Source organism: Muscardinus avellanarius (assembly GCF_963383645.1).
Source record: "Muscardinus avellanarius genome assembly, chromosome: 1".
NCBI lineage: Eukaryota > Metazoa > Chordata > Mammalia > Rodentia > Gliridae > Muscardinus > Muscardinus avellanarius.
The window spans coordinates 225,034,844-225,056,489 of record NC_137786.1 but is presented as its reverse complement, the minus strand read 5'-3'; the positions used below and the strand labels follow the sequence as shown (position 1 = coordinate 225,056,489).

The following is a 21,646-nucleotide window of genomic DNA, read 5'->3' as shown; positions in this document are numbered from 1 at the left end:
CAATAATTAATGCATAATATTGTTTTTAAATTATAAATGTTTTATTTTTAATTTTAATATACTTTTGTTGGTATAATTATACACTTGAGTGAAGTTCAATGTAATATAAACATGAAATAATACTTGGAATGATTCCCTTTAGATACTGTGTTACTCCTTCCTCCTCCTCATACTTGTTAGTGAGATTGGCAGTGATACCTTCTTATATGGACATAGCATATTTGAACTATTTCCTTCTCGGAAGAAAAATACAAATGGCCAATAAATATCTAAAAATGTCCAACATTATTAGCAATTAGGGAAATAAAAACTACCCTGATATTCCATCTAATTCTGGTTAGAATTACAATAATCATTAATAAAAACCTGATAAGAATGTTAGGTTTAAATTAATATAACCACTATTGAGATCAGCATGGATGTCTCTCAAGAAAGTAGGAATATAAGCACCATACGGCACTACTATAGCATTACTTGGTATCTTTTCAAAGAATTACAGACAATACTATAGTGATCTGTGCATAACCATTTTTATAGCAACACGATTCACAATAGCCAAAATATAGACCCAATCTACATGTCCATCAACAGATAAATGGATAAAAGGGGATGATAAAAAAAAACAGTCAAAATTCATCTATCAAGCCATGCTTTTTTTTCTGGAGAATCTTGATGTACAAACTTTTGCTGCAATAGAATAACACATCACTTACTTAGACTTTTCTATTTAATTAAATTCCTCTGTTATTATTTTTCATTTTTCTTATCATTACAGACTTTCTAGTGATCCTCAGACATCACTGATGGAGAACAGGACAGAAGTAACACAGTTCGTCCTACTGGGACTGACCAATAACCCACATCTGCAGGTTCTCTTCTTCATAATCTTCCTCTTCATCTACAGCATCACTCTGGTCGGGAACCTGGGGATGATTCTGTTGATTCTCTTGGACTCTCGGCTCCACACTCCCATGTACATTTTCCTGGGGAACTTGTCTCTGGTGGATTTCTGTTACTCTTCCTCTGTCACCCCCAAGGTCATGGCTGGGCTCATTATGGGAGACAAGGTCATTTCCTACAATGCCTGTGTGGCTCAGATGTACTTTTTTACAGGCTTTGCTACTGTGGAAAATTACCTGTTGGCTGCAATGGCCTATGATCGCTATGTGGCAGTGTGTAAGCCCCTACATTATGCCACCACCATGACACCAAGTTTGTGTGTGTTTCTGGTCATTAGCTGTTATGTCTGTGGCTTCTTGAGTGCCTGCTTCTACACTGGGAACGCATTCATTCTCTCTTTGTGCATGCCCAATGTGATTCATCATTTTTTCTGTGATATTCCAGCAGTCATGGCTCTCTCTTGCTTTGATAGAAATGCTAATGAGATTGCTCTTATTTATGTAGCCAGCTTCACTATCTTTGTTGCACTTCAAGTTATTGTACTATCATATATATTGATTTTTATCACTGTCTTGAAAATGCACTCAGGTGCAGGATATCGGAAGGCCATATCCACCTGTTCCTCCCACTTCACTGCAATTTCCATTTTCTATGGAACAATTATATTCATGTATTTACAGCCCAGGTCTAGTGAGTCCCTGGACACTGACAAAATCACATCCATTTTTTATACTATGGTCATCCCTATGCTAAACCCTATGGTCTACAGCCTGAGGAACAAGGAGGTGAAGAACGCATTCACAAAGATTATTTTGGAAGGAAAATAGTATTTAAATTTACATTTTGCTTTTGAGATACACAATAACTGGATTAATTTTGTTCATATATTCTCTGCGTACTGAATTCAATTTTAAAACTCACAATAAAATTAAGTTCAATCAATACACTTATTGATCAATATATTGTCTAGAAAAAAGGAAACATGTTTAGAACCTAATACTTGAGTGAAACTGTCTATTATGCCTTGGAGTCAGCTTGTCAAAACTCTATTAGATATTTATTATTCCATCATTTTCAATACAAATCTTTCTACCACATCTCAATAAAAAATGTGCAAAAATTACATAGAGAAGTCCATGAAGAGAAGATGTTGGTGCAGGTGTACATGAGAACACCCACATGGTTTTGGTGCATTTCTTAGAATTAAATGTAATGTTATTATTCATTGTTTAACTTATTTATTAATTTTTCCAGATTAGAAGATATCCAGATAGGCAGCAAAATAGATTCCCCTTTCTGCCTGTGAGAAAATTTTCCTAAAAGACTACAATTTGAGGCAGTAGTCTAAGCATATTTTCTTTCATCTAAGTGTTTGGCCATCAGCTAATCTGTTGAGGGCTTGCCTTAATTGAACAAGTAGGTGAGAATGAGCAAATTCTCTGCCTTTCTGCCTCTGTCTTACACTCTCTGTCCCATCTTTAATGGGGAAGTCAATCTCTTCTCACTCTTTGACATCAGCTAGTTGCTCTCAGGACTTTGGTAGCTAAGACTTATGCCAATTTCAGTTCATTTCTTCTTTCTCAGATCATTGGACTCAAAATGAGTTAGCACCTCTGACTTCCTGATTCTTCAGCTCTCAGATTACAGAGCATGGTACATTCTTGATTCAATAATCTATGATCCTATAGCCATAACAAATCTTCTCTTATATGCATGTACATATTCTGTTGATTGCCTTATTTGCTGATCTATGGTTTTTCCTTCTTCATCTAGAGTTCCTCCTAGTACCCCTTTTCTCCCTAGCTTCTGTATATTAGAGAAAGAATCTGATTTTTTACTTTTTGTGACTGACTAATCTAATTTAGCATAATGTTCTCTAGTCTTACACATTTCCCCACAAGTAATATAAATTTATATATAATATTCGTATATTTCTTTCCCTACTATTATAAGCATTCTAATTTGAGAAAAAGCTCCATGTATTATTGAATGAAAATGTGTGTTTGTTTACATATTTCAACAAAGAATACATAATTCTTTGTTCTGTGTATCTTCTATGAATTAATATTTCTTTTTGAATCATTTAATTAAATTACCATGTTCATGGTTCAATTTTCAAAAGGATAAGGTAGTCAGAGTATAATAATTGTTCAGTGAAAATAAAAGTATATTTATGCATTAATATATTAGATGTTTCAGACTATTTAAAAATGTTCTTTCTTAGGAAAAACCCCCCAAAACCAATATAATCCTAATGGCCCATTTCCTCACCTAAAATTCTTGAGGTGTAGAGCCGGGTGTGGTGGCACACACTTGTAATCCCCGTGCTTGGGAGGCTGAGACAGGAGGATTGTTCAGGTTTTAAGTCAGCCTCAACTACTTAGTGATGCTCTCCGCAACTTAGTGAGACCCTGTTTCCAAATAAACTATAAAATAGGGCTGGGAGTATGGCCCATAGGTAGAAAGCTTCTGGATTCCACCCCCAGTGCCAAAAAAAAAAAAAAAAAATTCTTGAGATGTTTAGTAACCTTTGGTCAAGGCCAGGCACCACTCAGCACCACCAATTGGATGTCAAAAACCTGAAGATTCTGGAAAAAGACCAGACCTCTGTCCCTATTATCTGCCCCTACCCACTCCCTCACTGGGATTTTCCATATAAGAATAACTGTAAAGACCCCAAAGTCACTCTCTCCCTCTTGAGATGACTCACATTTTTTCTTGTTTGTGTTTTCTACTTTCATATATAAACTTCTATGTCTCTTAAAAAAGTACATAGAGAAACCAGTAATATTAGAATATTTTCATATATGCTTGAAATTGTTAATATTACTAATTATTTTTCTTATTTGAATTATAGTCTCTCTTGTCCTTTCCCAGCCTTTTGCCACTCATTATCATTGATTTTCTCACTATTCACAACTCCAGCCGTGCGTATGTCTCAGGACCTTTGTGTTTACTATTCCTCTTGTGGCATGTACTCACTCCATTCAGGTCTTTGAACAAATGTGACCTAGTCCTAGAGTCCTTCCCTGACCACCTTTATGACACAGTTGCTGACTGTTCACCGCAGAAACTTTCCCCTCAACCTATGCCACTCTCCACAGTCCTTAACGACCTTTACCTGTGTTACTGCTGCTTACTTCTATCATCCCCAACTAACATGTGAACGTCACAAGAGCAATGATTTATCTGTTTTGTTCACAACACGATCCCTAGTATATAAATAAAACACTGTTATGTAGTGGATTATAGCAAATATCAATTAAACAAATGAATAAAGTAGTAGAGCTTGGGTGCAATTTCACCAATATGTTGACCTCTGAGACAGTGATGATGACAATAAGTCTTGCACAAGGTGAACTTTCTAGAGGACCATGCAGTGTATTTCCAGGTGTTAGAAATAAGTTTCTATAGCATTGTACGAAAAGACACATGTGAAAAAGTGGCTCAGCCAGGGGATTTTCCTTCTCGCTAAAAGGGATCCTGCCACCAGTAAAGTTATATCGGCAAGAACAACGTGGTGGAAAACTGCTAGATATTTTATTCTCAGTGTGAGGCTCCTGTGCTGTTCCCTATTGTTGGGACCATCACCGCACAGTCTTTATGTCCTTGGCTGAGCTGACGGGGGTCCTGGGGTTAGGAGCTGGCATTTGTAATTTCCAGAAAATGCTAGCTTTATAAAAAATATATATATAAGCACAAAAAAGGTTCCACAATATCAGTTTTACAAAATGAAGCTTTAAGTCAAGCTATTCCTTTGATAGAAAAGATCGGATTATATTCTCACAGAGACACAGTAAATTTAAAGCTAAGCTAAAAGGTTTTTGGTTTTTTTTGGTGGTACTGGGGTTCCTGGAAACCCTTCTATCTCCAGACTACACTCCTAGACCTATTTTATATTTTTATTTGGAAACAGGGTCTCTTAAGCCAGCGAGGCTGGCTTCGAAATAGCGCGATCTTCCTGTCTCCGCTTCCCAAACACTGGGATTACAAGCCTGCGCTACCACGCCTGGCAAGCTAAGAGGTTTTACTCAGTTCTTACATTATTTTTTTTAAAACAACAAAAATTCATCAATATGCTAACTGTTTCTGAACAAATTTTTTGAAAATTTCTTCATAAAGCCAATTGTTTCAAACATCTTATAATTTTAACCATTTTAACAAAATAGAGATCTGAGAATTAAACACACACATCGATAAAGCAATTGATTTTTTGACAAAGTTGCTAATACCACACAGAAAAGAAAGGATAATCTTCAATAAATGGTGTTGGAAAAATTGAAGGTCCAAATGCTGAATGATGAAATTAGACCATGATCTCTCAGTTCTTTTGAAAATCAAATCAAAATTGATTTAAGATTAAGTGGCAAGCCTGAAACAGTGAAACTACTGAAATAAAACAGAGGAAATGATTCAAGACATCATAATGCAAAAAATGCAAACAGAGGGTTTTTTTTTTTTAGAAAAATCTCAGTCCACAGAAAACAAAAGAAAAAGAGACAAACAGGATTGCATCAGAGTAAAAAGCTATGGCATAGCAGAGGAAATAATCAACAGTTCGGAGAGACAAACTACAAAACAGAGAGATCATATCAGGAAATTTAAAATTTAAAAAGAGGCTAGGCATGGTGGCACATGCTTGTAATCCCTGGGCTTGGGAGGCTGAGACAGGAGGATGGCACAGGTTCGAAGCCAGCCTCAGTTACTTAGTGAAGCTCTCAAAAACTTAGTGAGACCCTGTTTTCAAATAAAATATAAAAAATAGGTCGGGGAGTATAGCCCAAAAGTAGAAAGCCTATGGGTACCACTCCAGTACCACACAAAAAAAAAAAATCTAAAAAGAGGCTAATATCAGAATATAAAGGCAGCCGGGCATGGTGGTGCATGCTTGTAATCCCAGCATTAGGGAGGCTGTGACAGGAGGATTGTTGTTCATGGACAGCCTCAGCTACTTAGTGAGGCCCTCCACAACTTAGTGAGACCCTGTTTCAAAATAAAGAATAAAACACAGGGCAGGGGGTATAGCTTGGAGGTTGAATGCCTCTGGGTTCCATCCCAGACGTGTGCGCGCACCTACACACACACACACACACACACACACACACACACACACACACACACACACAAATATATATATATATATTCAATTCCACAATCCCTAATTTCAAATTTCAAGAGCAAAGGAGAAAAGAAATAGAGAAAAAAAGAAAATGTACCTAGTTTTATATTAATGTTATTAATTAATGTTATTGCCAAACACTCAGGTAGCTGTTATAATGCAAAGTACCTTCACTAAAAGTAATTATCAAGTGGTAGAGGAAATGGGACCTAGGACGTTCACATTCTAAAAACACCCAGGTAGATGTTATAATGCAAAGTACCCTCATTAAAAGTAATTAGCAAATGGATAGAGGAGTTGGGACCTAGGACCTACACATTCTAAAAACAAATTTACATAATAAATGACATCTAGCAAAAACTAAGAATTCCCCAAGAGTGTGAGACTGACCTCTGTGAAGGGGAGCAGATACCACTTAGCCCCTGACCTTGTGAATCATTCTGGTCCTAACAAAGAAATCTAGAACAAAAGACCTGACTTGAGAAAGGGCAGATCCAGTTGGGTCAGAAGATTATTGGTATAAAATGCTCTGGGTCCAGAAGCCTCCGGTGACTTCTTTTCAAGTCCCTCCCCTATACTATCTCGAGTTAGGGATAGTATAGGGTTGTATTAAGCTATATCCTATCCTTCCATCTTTATAATAATAATAAACTTATTTAAACTTCTAGCAAGAGTTTGGACTAGAGTATTCTTTTTTTTTTTTTTTTTTTTGGTGGTACTGGGATTCCTGGAAGCCCTTCTACCTCCGGGCTACACTCCCAGACCTATTTTTTTACATTTTTATTTGGAAACAGGGTCTCCTAAGCCAGTGTGCACGGCTGGCTTCGAACCTGCGCGATCCTCCTGTCTCTGCCTCCCAAGCGCGGGGATTACAAGTGTGTGCCACCACGCCCGGCATGGACTAGAGTATTCTAAACCTAGTTTAGAATAAAACCCTGTGGTTTCATCTCTCTCTCTCAAAGGCAATAGTTCCAGGAGCCCAACAGGGTCCCCAGAGCAGTTCCCCAACTGTAACAGAAAACAGAAGAAAAATAAGCAAAAACAAATAATCTTATTTAAAAATGTGCAATAGGCTTATTTGACATTTCTGAAAAAGAGGCAAAGATATGGTCTGTTGGTATGTGGAGAATATTCAACATCACTAATCATCAAAGAAATGCGAATCAAAGTTTCAGTGGGTTTGTCACATAATAATGGCTTTTTTTCAAAATATTAAAGATAACTAGTTCTGAAAAGGATATGAAGAAAAGACATTGCCACAATGTTGGTGGGAAGGTACATTAGTATAGCCATGATGAAATATTGCATGGAGGTTCCTTATAAAATTAGAAATAGAACTAATATATCTAATCTATGACCCAACAATCTCCCTAGTGAGAATAAAATCAAAGAAAATAAAATCATCAGGTCAAAGAGACACCAGCACTTTTCTGTTATTTGTAGCACTATTTATAGTAGATAAGAAAAGAAAACAACCTAGGTATCCATCAACTGACAAAAAAATACACAAAATGTGATATATATACCTCATGAAGTACTACTTACCCATTATAAGGATGGAATTCCATCTTTTTCATCAACACTGACTGAACTGAGGATCAGTAGGTTAAGTAAAATAAACCCTACTAACCTGACAAGGACTGAATAATCTCACTCATATATTAAATCTTGAAAAGTTGATCTCAGGGAAATTGGAACCAATCTAGGTTCCAATCAACAGATGACCAGATTAAAAAATGTGGGCCGGACATGGCGGCACACGCTTGTAATCCTAGCATTTATGAGGCTGAGACAGGAGAATTGCAGTTCACCGACAGCCTCAGCCACTTAGTGAGGCCCTTCCCAACTCAGTGAGACACTGTTCCAAAATAAAGAATAAAAAATAGGGCTGGGTTGTAGCTTGGTGGTAGAATGTCCTCAGGTTCCATGCCTAGTACCATAAAAAAAATGTGGTATGTATACATAATGGAATTTTACACAGCCGAAAAAAGAAAAAAGAGAACAATTTATCAAATGCAGAAAAAGTAATAAAACTAGAGAATATTAAGCTAAATGAACTCAGCAAGTCTCAGAAAGGGAAGAGTTGTATATATTCTCTCATGTGTAGAAGCTAGAGACAATTAGAAGACAAAAGAGATTTCAGATAAATAAGGAGAGAGACTAGTAAGAATATTGAAAGGAGATAGGGGAAGGGAGATAGAGAGGGGAAAAAGGAGAATTGAAGTAACAGTTCAATTAATGCTATTTCCATATATGAAGTTATCACAACCAACCTCACTAACATACATGGACATGGATAGGGGAGATAGACAGAAGGGTAGACTAGTAGAATGGGGGAAGACTGGTAATTAGCTATAAATTTATGGTTAGATAGAAGCAGGAATTTCTGGTGTGCCATTGAATACTAGGCTGACTATAAATAAAATTATGTATTGTCTACTTCAAAAGGCTAGAAGAAAATATTTTTAATGTTCTCACCTATAGAAAATAAATTTGAGGACCCAGATGTATTTCAACTGACTTAGATTTTACATAATATTTACACAGAAATATATAAAACATATAGAAATATTTCAAGGTACCCCACTGATATGTATAACTCTTATGATATTTTCCATTAGTTAAGAACAAATTTATATTAAAAATATTATAGGCAGTTTTTATCCCTACAGGGAAATTAATTACTTTTCCCTGTAAAGGAAGGTCAGGAATATAGTTAGTCTCCCAGGGTAAACCTTTCTCCAGAGATCGCCAAGTCTCTATAATTCTTTCCAAATTCCATGTATTTACCTCTGAAATCCCACTATGACTTAACATCATGTTGTTTTAGAAGGAACACACTGTATGCAATGCCCCAATGGATATTATTTATTCATCTTAGTGATAATGACTGTTACAATATCCAGACTTCTTCTGCCCTGAGGATTTGCTGTGAGCCTTTAACCATGACCAAAAAACCATCCAAAGATAAAAATCTTTTATGTATATTTTACAAATAAAAAGTAAGTGATTTTTCTAAGTAGACAGAAGAATTAATGTTAGATTCAAGATTTAAAGCCATATCAGTGTTCTTTTCTTCATTTTTTCCTGCCTTAGAGAAATTTGAACATTTAACTACCTCTACTACCTGAAAGAGAACTCTTCTAATGGTATTTATGCAATATTTCATTGATGGTAGTAATATTGTATATTAATTTATATGAATCAACTGTTATTTATTTTCTAGCAAACTAGTAAGCTTCTATAAACATTTTTTCTGCTTTTTGAATTTTTTTTTAATTGGTGCACTGTATTCATACATCATAATGGGATAAAAAAAAAACGTTTGTAGACATACATGCACACATCACCCAGTTAGCCCCTACCAGATCCCCACCCCATTCCCTCCCCATCCCTCTTTCCCATGCTTGGCTTAGTGGTTGACATCTAGTATTATAGCAATTTATCTAAAATTAACAATGATAATCTCGCATAACAGTTTCATTTGTCTGATACCAAGCTTTTGATGACTTAAAGATAACATGTCAATATTTCTTTTTGCTTTCTTTCTTACCAGAGAATATTTTTTCTTTTTTTTAGGTGAAACTATAATACATTTATTTATTTATTTTTAAGAAAAAAAATCTATCCTAATATGGAATATGGACTCTAGATACCCAAAACGATCTCGAAAAAGAACAAAGCTAGAAGATGTATATTTTCTGACTTCAAACCTTATAAAGCTACAATAATTGAAACAGTGTAGTACTGTTATAAAGGCAGATATATAAACCATTGGAGTTAAATAAAAGCCTAGAGATAAATTCTTCCATATACTGTCACATTTTAATGAGAAATATACTTATACAAAGGCAGTTCTCTTTCTATAACGACTCTGTGTTAAATGAAAATAGAAAAGGTTGATTTTGAATAATTCTTTTTTATTTTAATTTTTTTGGTGGTATTGGGGGTGGAACCTAGAGGCTTTCTACCTCCGGGCTATACTCCCAGACCTATTTTATATTTTTATTTGGAAACAGGGTCTCACTAAGTTGCTGAAAGCCTCACTAAGTAGCTGAGGCTGGCTTCAAACCTGTGCAGTCCTGTCTCAGCCTCCCAAGCATGGGGATTACAAGCGTGCGCCACCACACCTGGCTTGGTTTCAAATAATTCTAAATTTAGGAGGTGAGTCTGGAGTATCATTGTCAATATATCTGTCATAGGGCTTTAGTGATTCATATAACAAATAATTTTTTCTTTCCTTAAAATATAAATGACAACAAAAAATAAGTGATGCTTCTGTACATTATGTGGCGGCATTGTTTTTACTTATATATTTGTTTCCCATCAGAGGTTTAAAGCAAATAACAACATAGAATAATGAAATTGTCCTTCTTTAAATCACAAAAATGTTGTGAAATAACTAAAATGTTCTGAACTTTGTGTCAACTCTTTCACCATCATCTCATGCTCATTCTTGGAAAGTGGCTTTAACTCGTAAATCTGCTAGCTGTCTCATACTGCATGCATAATTGTAGAGCATCACATAAATTCTTAAATCCTCAGTACACATATTATTGGAGAATAAGTAATATGCTACCTACTTTACACATGTGCACACAAAAAATTGTATAGAAATATCTCGTTTCTTGTAGAATATAGTACAGGTTAAAAGTGATCGTGTTTGTTAACTTTTTCAAACAAAACAGAGTGATCTTATAGACTGAAGCTGCCAAAGCCTTAGAAGAAAATGGTAAGGTATAGTAATGTAATGAGGCTTCAGTGGCTATCCTTCCAAAGACTTCAGTGCAAATTTTAAAAAAGCTGAAAATACTATCACTACACAAAAACAGATTCAAATAAAATGTCATGGAAAACAGAACTTGCCACTGAAACACATCTGAGAACCATCAACTGGGAACTCTCAAAGTTGGATCTCTGTGATTTGGCCATGGGATAATAGTAATGAACAAAAGAATGAATTTTATTTTTTATTTATTTATTTTTTTGGTGGTACTGGGGGTGGAACCCAGAGGCTTTCTACCTCCGGGCTATACTCCCAGACTTATTTTGTATTTTATTTGGAAATAGGGTCTCACTAAGTTACTGAGAGCCTCGCTAAGTAGCTGAGGCTGGCTTCAAACCTGTGCGATCCTCCTGTCTCAGCCTCCCAAGCGTGGGGATTACAAGCGTGCGCCACCACGCCCAGCTAAAAGAATGAATTTTAAGCAGAATGGATTCTTTTTATTTTTTCAGAATGGACTCTTATCCAAATTATAATATAGATTTCAAGAAAGACATTTTTAGTAAGATTTATCTATATGTAATTTCAGAGGCAGTATTCATAGGCTTGGATTAAGGAGAGAGAGAAACATTGGAAAGGACAGAAAATCTCACTGCACTTACTGATGAAAAGAAGACAACTTGAAGAGAGACTTGACAATTCCAAGTCTACCCACAACTAAAGGCTTCCATGATAGCACGCACTTTGATCAAAACATAAATTCCATTCCCTCCTACTAAAAACACGACAGCTAGCACTCATCAGGCTGTGCTTAATATCCAGCATTTTGTCTTGTACCTGCCATCTTATTTAATTCTTAAAATGATACTTTAAGATAGGTCTAACTGATTTCTTCATTTTTCAGAAGTAAATATGATAGGCATGGGAGTTAGTTTAGGACCAGTGACATTTAGGTGGTAAATGATGGGACTCATATGCCTCCCTTTTGAGAACATATGTTCTATACCTGCTGTATCTGCCTTGCTTCAGCAGATTGAACATGTGCCTACCAAACTAGTTATCCCTCCACTTCTACTACACATGGATGCATGCTATGTTGATTCAAGAGTTAAACCCTTCTTTAACCTAATAAAAAGTTTGTTTTCAGCAATATCACTATTAGTACAGGTAGATGTATTAGGAATAATAGGTATGGCATTCTGAGGAAAATGATTAAAATGACATTCAGAGCCTTTTATTTCATTTCAGACCTTTTTGTCATTGAAGAAAAGATAATTTCAGTATTCTGGGATTTGCTTGCTTTTTCAATTTTGCCTCCGATGAGAGGTAAATATGTAGAGAATATGATGAAATAACCATGGACTCTATGACGCACTATGAAATCCCAAAGACTGGGTTTTAAACCAAAGCGCTAAAGGACCACTTGTAAACTGGGTAAAATTGAATTTGATTTAAATTCAGTTTAGACCATTATACAGAGAAACCACTCAGAAAGGAGAAAAGGTTAGCAGGAGTCCAAGAAAAGATTACCAATTAATATTTATGCAAATATGAATAAATGACCAAAATCTTATGGTAAGTAATTCACATAATGTAAAAACAATCAAACTCATATTACTGAGAGGAGACTGGGAATATACATCTATAGTCCCTGCACCAGTTCTTGAAAGGTGAGCAACGGTGTAATATCAGCTTCTATAAAGCCCAAGAGAAGTGAATTGGCAGACAGATAAATCCAGAGAAGTCATTTTTGTCAAGGTATTAAATGCTTATATCTCAACTAATAAATGTACAAAATTTTTAAATTTGGTAGATGTTCCCTTATGTTTTCTCAGATTTGAAGATATGTAACCCTCTATAGAATAATCTGCCAAGTTTGTTTCTAAAAATTCATATTTTTTTCTGAGTAATCTCAAAGCAGATAGAAGTTTTTGCTACAATAAAACAACACATATTGTACTTATATCTTTCAGTTTCAAGGCCACTTCTTTATCATTGTGTTTCTTTCTTCTCATAGATTATATAACATCTAGAGATCCTCAGGAAACACTAATGGACAACAGGTCAGAAGTGACAGAGTTCATCCTGCTGGGGCTGACAGATGACCCCCACCTGCAGGTCCCCCTCTTCATAATCTTCCTCCTCATCTATATCATCACTCTGGCTGGGAACCTGGGGATGGTCCTGTTGATTCTCTTGGACTCTCGGCTCCACACTCCCATGTACTTTTTCCTGGGAAATTTGTCTCTGGTGGATTTCTGTTATTCTTCAGCTGTCACTCCCAAGGTCATGGCTGGGCTCCTTATGGGAGACAAGGTCATTTCCTACAATGCCTGTGCTGCTCAAGTTTTTGTTTTTGGAGGTTTTGGAACGGTGGAAAATTACTTGTTGGCCTCCATGGCCTATGATCGCTATGCAGCAGTGTGTAAGCCCCTACATTACGCTGCTACCATGACAACACGTGTGTGTGTGGATCTGGTCATAGCTTCCTATGTTTGCGGCTTCCTGAACGCCTCCATCTACACTGGAGACACATTCAGTCTCACATTCTGTGTGTCTCAGGTGGTCGACCATTTTTTCTGTGATATTCCAGCAGTCATGGCTTTGTCTTGCTCTGATAGATATATTCATGAGCTGATTCTTATTTATGTAGCCAGCTTCAGTATCTTTTTTGCTCTCTTAGTCATCTTAATATCCTACATGTTTATTTTTGTCACCATTCTAAAGATGAGATCAGGCACAGGACATCAGAAGGCCATCTCCACCTGTGCCTCCCACTTCGCTGCAGTCTCCATTTTCTATGGCACTGCTATTTTTATGTATTTACAGCCCAGCTCTAGTCACTCAATGGACACAGACAAATTTGCATCTGTGTTCTATACTATGGTCATCCCCATGTTGAACCCTGTGGTCTACAGTCTGAGGAACAAGGAGGTCAAGAGCGCATTCACAAAGATTGTTTTGGGGATAAAATGATCTCTATGATTTTGATTTTAACTTTTTTGACTACACCATGCCTGTATTAATTGCTCTTGGATCTGATCATGCAATGAGTCATATATTAAATCTCACATTGAACTCAAGTTCCTGAAATACCTTCACCCCTGTGAGTCTGTTGTCTAGAAAATAGAAAGAAACATGATGGCTAGAAACAAAAGACCAAAATGAGTATTTGTATGATATCTTTGTGTTTGCTTGTGAAAACACTTCTGGAGGATATTGATTATTCAATCATTTCTTTTTTTTTTTTTCTAATCACATCAACATGAATGTATTTAAGACAAGAGCATAAGAAGTCAGAGATAAAAAAATCAGGGGTCTCTTGTGGACACATATGCATCCTCTCTGTGCATGCTTCATTTTATGGTCCAGGGAGTCAGATAAAAAACAGTTTATGGCAGGGAACTTGGCCTGTGGATATGTATCCAGACTCTATAAAAGCCTATTAGCAGGTCAAATTCTTTTCATTATTCATGAAGAATAGCAGGGTTTTCTCCAGAATCCCAGTAGTCTACACTGCCATTTGTGTACAGGGACCAAAGGTTCTGAACAGCATCCCTGCTTTCTACTGACAATTCAAGAACCACCGATCTCCTTGGTTTGTGAATTAACTACAAAAACAAATTCCACAACTGTCAGGAGCTATTGGAGAGCCTTCTCTTGTTGTAGTCCTCACTCAAAACTGACATCTTTTCAGATTGGCTCATAGAAATAATGTACATACTTAAAGAACAAATAGATCTGGGCGTGGTGGCGCATGCTTGTAATCCCCGCGCTTGGGAGGCAGAGACAGGAGGATCGCGCAGGTTCGAAGCCAGCCGCGCGCGTTGGCTTAGACGCTGTTTCCAAATAAAAATGTAAAAATAGGTTTGGGAGTATAGCCCAGAGGTAGAAGGGCTTCCAGGAACCCCAGTACCACCAAAAAAAAAAAAAAAAAAAAAACCACCAAAACAAAACAAAACAAAAAAACAAATAAGATTTCCTCTAAAGCCCAAATAGGTATGACAGCTGTTCTGCCCCTGTTTGGTTTTAAGACAACGCAGACACATCCTTTATCCCTTAAATACCAGGAATGTCTCATGTACCCCAGCACTAGATCCCTAGGAAGTTCTTTGAGATAGAAGCCTCTGAATTTTTAAAATTTTCAATCACCATCTGGCATTGCAATGCCTTCCTATTGATCCTGGAAGCTTCTCCTAGCTTTCTGTGCCAAATAACCATAATGCAATCATCAGAATGTGTCAGGATAGTAGCTTATGGAAGGTAACAATGGTTAAGATCCCCGAGGATTCAATTACCATATAGGTCTGAAGAGTTTATACCCATTATTTCAGAGGGAGATTCAGTTCTGGTGGCTTGCCCTTGGCCTTCCACACAAAAACTATGTTGTTTAAACCAATTCACAGTGGGTTACCAGGCTTAACATAATAAATTCACTCTAAGAATTCTATTTTCTGAAGGGTGTGTGTGTGTGTGTGTGTGTGTGTGTGTGTGTGTGTGTGATACTGGGGATTGAGCCCAGGGACATTCTACCTATGAGCTACACCTCCAGCCCTCTTTTTATTCTTTATTTTGAAATAAGGTATGTTGCAGAGGGTCTTACTAAGTAGCTGAGGCTGGCTGTGAACCTGAGGTCCTATTGTCTCCGCCTCCCAAATACTGAAATTACAAGCTTGCTCCATCATGCCCAGCCTTTCCCTAAAGTTTTTAATTCCTTCTTCTTCATTAAGTCAGAGTGTGTCAGGAATTTGTAGTTCATGTATTGTTGGACACCTTTTGAGATAAATCCCTGCTAATCAACAAGTCACTACTCCACAAGTCAGAGAATCCATTCAGGAGTTAGGCCAGCAGCTGAGGGCACATGTACCTATTCCAGTTACGGACTCTGGTACTGTGAAAATAACCACAGAATGGGTTTGCAGTCTCAAACCTAACTTCCCCACGATGCTACGCTTACTAGTGTGCCACAGGGATGTTTCAGGGTTTATAGCGTTAGTGGCAGTTGATACATACCCTTGAGTAGTTCTCAAAAGATCTAGTTATTTCCTTTACAAGATTATTAGTTATCTCGGTTAAAAAAAAAAAGACTACTGCAACATTTTGAATAGGCTAGGAGACTCCTTAAGAACACTATTTTAGAATGGATTCAGTTCCTTGGTTTATAAAGTCACAGAAGTTTGAAATTGATAGGCAATGATTGTCTGGTCTTATGATTTAGGTAGGTTTTTTTTCACTTCAACTAAAATTTCTTTTCATATATATTCCCTATAAGTTTATATGCTTATTATGTATTCACTTCTTCATTAAGACAAAGGGTGTCAAGAATTTGTAGTTTATGTATTTTTGGACACCTGTTGTGATAAATCCTGCCAACCAAAAAACTTGTTTAAGCTCTTTTCCAACTCCCAATACAGCACTTATTGCAGGACTATGCTTTGTGGTCTGAATTCGTTATTTTGGCCTAATACATCTTTCTCTTCGTTCACAGTCCACACCATTAATATATCTTCCTATGTATATCCATGTGATTTCTTTTTGTATAAATTACAAAACCCAGGTAGTTATTTTGTAGTTTAACACAATTCCTCAAATGTAACATACTGTTTAGAGACCTTAATGGGATTTTAGCCTAGTTAAAAAATCTAGAAGCAAAGAGAAATGGGAATAGGTCCTGAAGCAAATCATGCTAGTGTTGAGGAGTAGTGCATCAAAAAAGCCCATTAAATTTTCTCTGGACAGGGTAGAGTTAGTTCTTTCAGAAGGAGTGGGGGGTATTTTTATTGGAAGATTAGACCAAGGATAATACTACTGACAAAGACTCACAGAACTTGGGGAATCATCATCTACAGTTTCTTGAAGGTCTCCTGTATATTTACATGCTAACTTTCAGGATCTTATACCATAACAATCCATTCCCTAACTTTTAAGTAGATACTATGCTAGGACTTCTGTTTGTATTTCAACTAGTCAAGTATTGACTTGGTTGCAATAGTCTTCACACTACAAAAACAAGACATAAGAGTCTTTTTCAGGAAAGACATGGAAGATTTCAGATCATTTCTCTAGTGATAAAGATGGTAATTCAAGTTCTTGAGTTTTTTTTTTCCAAAACTTTAAAAATGTCATCTGACTGCTTCTGACTTCCAAGGTTTCTGATAAATTCCTCATTAGCCCGAGAAGGAATCACTCATATTACTTCTTTGAAGATCTTTTTTTCATTGTTAGAAGATGGTTATTTTATTTTATTTTATTTTTTCAGTACTGGGAATGGAACCCAGGGGCGTTCTACCTCCGAGCTATATCCCCAGACCTATTTTTTTTTATTTCTTATTTTGAAGCGGTCTCACTGAGTTGCAAAGGGCCTCACTTAGTAGTAGCTGAGGCTGTCCTCGAACTGCGATCCTCCTGTCTCAGCTTCCCAAATGCTGGGATTACAAGCATGTGCCACCATACCTGGCTAGAAGCTGGTTATTTTAAACCCAATACTGTGGTAACTGGAAGTGAACTCCTTCCCCATCGCCTACGAAGTTTTACTGCTGTTTGCTATGTATAGTTGTTTAGTGAGTTTTCTAAAAAAAAGTTTAAAAGAGTATCTTCTTTATCATGTATGGTCTGATGCCTCAGTTTCTTTATTTTGGGCCAAATAGAAGTTTTACAAATAATTCCTTCAATGTAATGTTTAGTCACCTTTTCTTGATTCAACATTGACCTTGTTTTTAGACAATTTCTCAGAATGCTAAATAATTTTATTTACTCTTTATTTTCAGTGTTTCTGTGAAACAAGTCATTGAAAGACCCTAATCTACCATTTTTTTCATTTCTCTAACTTAAAATGAATTGGTACCTGCATTTAGAGCCCATTAAGTAAGTCAGATAAATTTGTTATTTTATTATCCTTAGTTTAACCACAAATAAAAAGCTATTCCTATGTAAGATAATATTTACAGATACCAGATACTAGGTGTTTGGTTATATTTGGGAGGGCATTATTTTACCTGCAAAAGATTTTATTTTTTTCTAATGCTACTACATATCCATCACACTGGTTACATTCATAACTGGAGAAATCTGACATGTGTCAGTGAAAGACAACTATTAATTGATGCATCATCATCTGTTGTGTGTATTACTGTGAAATTTTATAAAAAAAACTGATAAAATTCTGCATTTTTTTCTCTGTAAATACTTTGAAATAGTTAGTGCTGCTCATTTATTCTTAGGTTGGCAGAGTTACCTCATCTCTCCATCCAGAATTATGTCATCTCTCCATCCAGAATTACATCATCTCTCCATCCAGTTATGTCATCTCTCCATCCAGAGTTGCATCTTTTAGCCCACTTCATCTGCACTCATTTTCTTGCTAGTCATCCAAACCCCTACACATGCTCCTGCCTCAGAGCCTCTATGCTACTTGTTCTCTGTGGGAAGTCCTCTCTCCATTCACATTTCTGCGTAACTGTTCACCTTTTCATAAAGGTGATACCTGACAGCTTCTATTAAGATAGTCACTCCATTGTATTACTTTTTCTCATCCATATCCACCCTCATTTATTTTACATTTATATTTTATTTCCCCAAATAAAATTTAAACTCCATAAAAGCATTGAGATTGTCGTGTGTTTGTTTTGTTTTACTTTTAAAATATAATTCTTAGCACCATAGTAAATGTTTGTTGAATGAAGGATTATCAATAAATATTTGTTAAATGAAAAATGACATAACTAAGCTTTGAGTCCAATTATATAAATATGTTGAATGTTTGAACAAATAATCATGATATAAAATCCATAGTATAATTTTATATAAACCAAATATTCTAAATAATTTTAAAATTAAATAACCATTTAAGATAATAAATAGAAATATTTCCAACAGAAAATTTTCATAGATACTACAGAATTTCTTATGACACTATGACAAGCTAAATAATATCTCACAAACAAATTCAAGTTCTAATTCTGAAATCTTTCAGTATAACTCTATGTGGCCCAGAAGGACCATGCAGATGTGATAAGATTAAGGATTCTTAAAATAAAAAGAGGAATAAAAATAATCAGGATTATCCATATACTCTATTAGTTATTCATATATCCTTATAAGTTAGATTTAAACATAGAAAAAAAATGAGTCAGCAATATGACCACAGAAACAAGCTACCACACTATCAGCCACCAGAGGAGGGAAGAAGGGGAACTGGAGCATCACCTAAGGTCTTTGAGGAGATCATGGCTCTATTAACAGATTTATTTCAACCCATTGAAATTGATTTTGAACTTCTGGTTGCCAGACCTGAGAAAGAATAAAACCCATTGCTGTGAGTCTCAAAGTTTAAAGCAACGTGTTAGAGCAGCCATAGAAAATTAACACAAGTCCTAGTTTCTTCTCTGTTATAAACTTACAGTACTATTGTATGTTTGTGAGAATTCTCGAGTGAAGCTGTCTGTTCCTAGGCTTTTCTTCGTTGGTAAATTAATTATGATTAAGGCAATCTCTTCATATTCTATAGCTATTTTCAGATTTTTTTGTTGCTATTCTCTGGAGTCATTTTAGTGGTGTGTATATTCTCAGTAACTTGTATTTTATCTATGTTATCCAATATGTTGGTGTGCAGTTATTTGTAATATTCTATAGTAATCTTTCTTACAAGGACATTATAACACAATAAACTATGTGGATATAAAGTTTGTTATTAGGAGCAGTGGGTTGAGGAAGCTATCAAGGAAGCTCAGAGGAATTGGTTTTGGTGATTATAGTAAAGGAACAAAGGCTTGACTAAATTCTTAAAATTATATTCTCAAAAAGTGAGGATATTCATGTAAATTATGCATCAGTTAAAATATTTTAAATGTAACAGAAAAATGTATGTGCACATTGAAAACAACAAGCTTGATCCCCATAGACAGTTTAATTGCTTCTTCTATAGAAAAATACGATGAGAGGCTATAGATATTCTCAAGGGGACATCACTAAAGGTTTCCAGTCTATATAATTCTCTCTAGATCTCCACGTATTAGCTTCTGAAACCCCAATATGGTTTGAAATGACTTATGTTTGAAGGGACATGCTACATGCGAGGTTTCATTGGACATCATTTATTTGAATGCATATTAACTGTGAGTAGGTACTGCCCTTCTTTTTTCTTTTGGTGGTGGTATTGGGGTTCCTGGTAGCCCTTCTACCTCTGGGCTACACTCCCAGACCTATTTTTTATATATATATATATATATATATTTTAAATTTGGAAACAGAGTCTCTTAAGCCAGCCAGGCTGGCTGCGAACCAGCGCGATCGATCCTCCTGTCTCCGCCTCCCAAGCAAGGGGATTACAAGCCTGCGCCACCACGCCAGGCGGCACTGCCATTCTTCTGAACTAGTGATTTAATTTGACCCTTTGAAACATGGTCAAGGAAAGCACTCAAAGATAAAACTTGCACTGAGGATTTTTAAATGATAACCTCTTCCTAAGATGTTATTTAGGCCTCCTTTATTTGTGATTCTGTGAAGTATGAGAGAGATGCAATCTTATTACATTTATTTTTCAAAAAATGAAGAAGTAATTTACTTTTCAAGGAATCAGAAAAAAATAATGGTAGCTTCAGAATTTGATCTGTGCTCATGTTGTTTTCTTCATTGTCCCCGTGTTGGAGAATTTGGAACCTTTTGACCACTGCTGGAGACACAGTTCCACTACCAGCACATATGCAACTTTCCATGACTGGTTGTATGATTTTAGTCTTCCTACTTTGATGTGACCATTCTTTGTCTTTCAGAAAACTGGTAAATTTCTATATTCCATAAAGATTATAGTGAGGGGTATAATTTTTGCAAAATCACTAAGACAGTCATACCTGTCATGAGTTATTTTAAAGAGAAATAGTTTAGGGAGAAATAGTAGTTTCGATATATTTAAAAACACTGAGGTGAGTGAGAGTACGAATGTAAGATCTTCTAGGAGAGGTAGAGATTCTCCTGAGAAATTACACTTTTATCCTCTAAATCCTGACTCCCCCAAATACTGAGACATGGTACCCTGATTGATAAGTAATACTTTATCATGTTCACCATGTATTTTCTTCTCAGTGGAGAAGAATATAGCAAGCAGATATCAAGAGGAGTGAAATGACCCTGCTTTTACCTACGAAAGGGTCCTAAATGAATTAACAAGCTCTAAATTGCACTTTCATCTTTTCCCCATAATTCATGCTTATTATTGCTCTCACATATAGATGTGATGGTAGCGATTTGGATAAGGATATATACTTTTATTAGATTTAAGATGAGTTTAAATCTTTAAAATTGATCTTGATCTTTCCCTATGCAATTTTGGATATATAACTTCTCTGGAGACCTAAATGGCACAACAGTTTTGTGTCTGATTCTAGGTATCATAGAACTTCTCAAATTCTCAATTTTCAGTTGATGAAATAAGAATAATAATGTCACCTGTCTTATACTACACACACACACACACACACACACACACATAGCCCTCATGTCGCCTCTTCTTCATTCTCAATACCTCTGCTTTTCCTCTCTTCTTCCCTCCCCCAATTCTTTTTCATTATTCTCTTGGTCTCTCCTCATTTTTATGAGGTCCCCTTTTTTCCTATATTCTTTCTCTCTGGCTTCCACAAATGAGAAAATACATATGAGTCTGGCTGATCTCACTTAGCATGTTCTCTAGTTTATCCATTTTCTTTCAAATGCATAATCCTGTTCTTATTTCTGGCCATGTAAAACTGCACTGCGTATATATACCACATTTCCTTTTTCACTCTTCTACTGATGGACACCAAAGCCGGTTCCATAACTTGGCTGCTGTGAATCGTGCTACTCTAAACAGGTGTATGCCTGCACTATGATAGTATTCTCACTAATTATTTTGCAAAGACACTGAGGAATAG

At 36.1% G+C, this 21,646-nt stretch overlaps 1 protein-coding gene across 1 annotated transcript; it reads left to right on the top strand.

Annotated features, from left to right (window-relative positions):
- Positions 1-803: 803 nt before the first annotated feature.
- LOC308260282 (uncharacterized protein) lies at positions 804-13,718 on the top strand (the record flags this gene model as incomplete). The annotated part of the gene is made up of 2 exons (XM_080691589.1): positions 804-1,726; positions 12,716-13,718. The coding sequence occupies 2 exons, from the start codon at positions 804-806 to the stop codon at positions 13,716-13,718; spliced, it is 1,926 nt and encodes a 641-aa protein (XP_080547715.1).
- Positions 13,719-21,646: the final 7,928 nt, after the last annotated feature.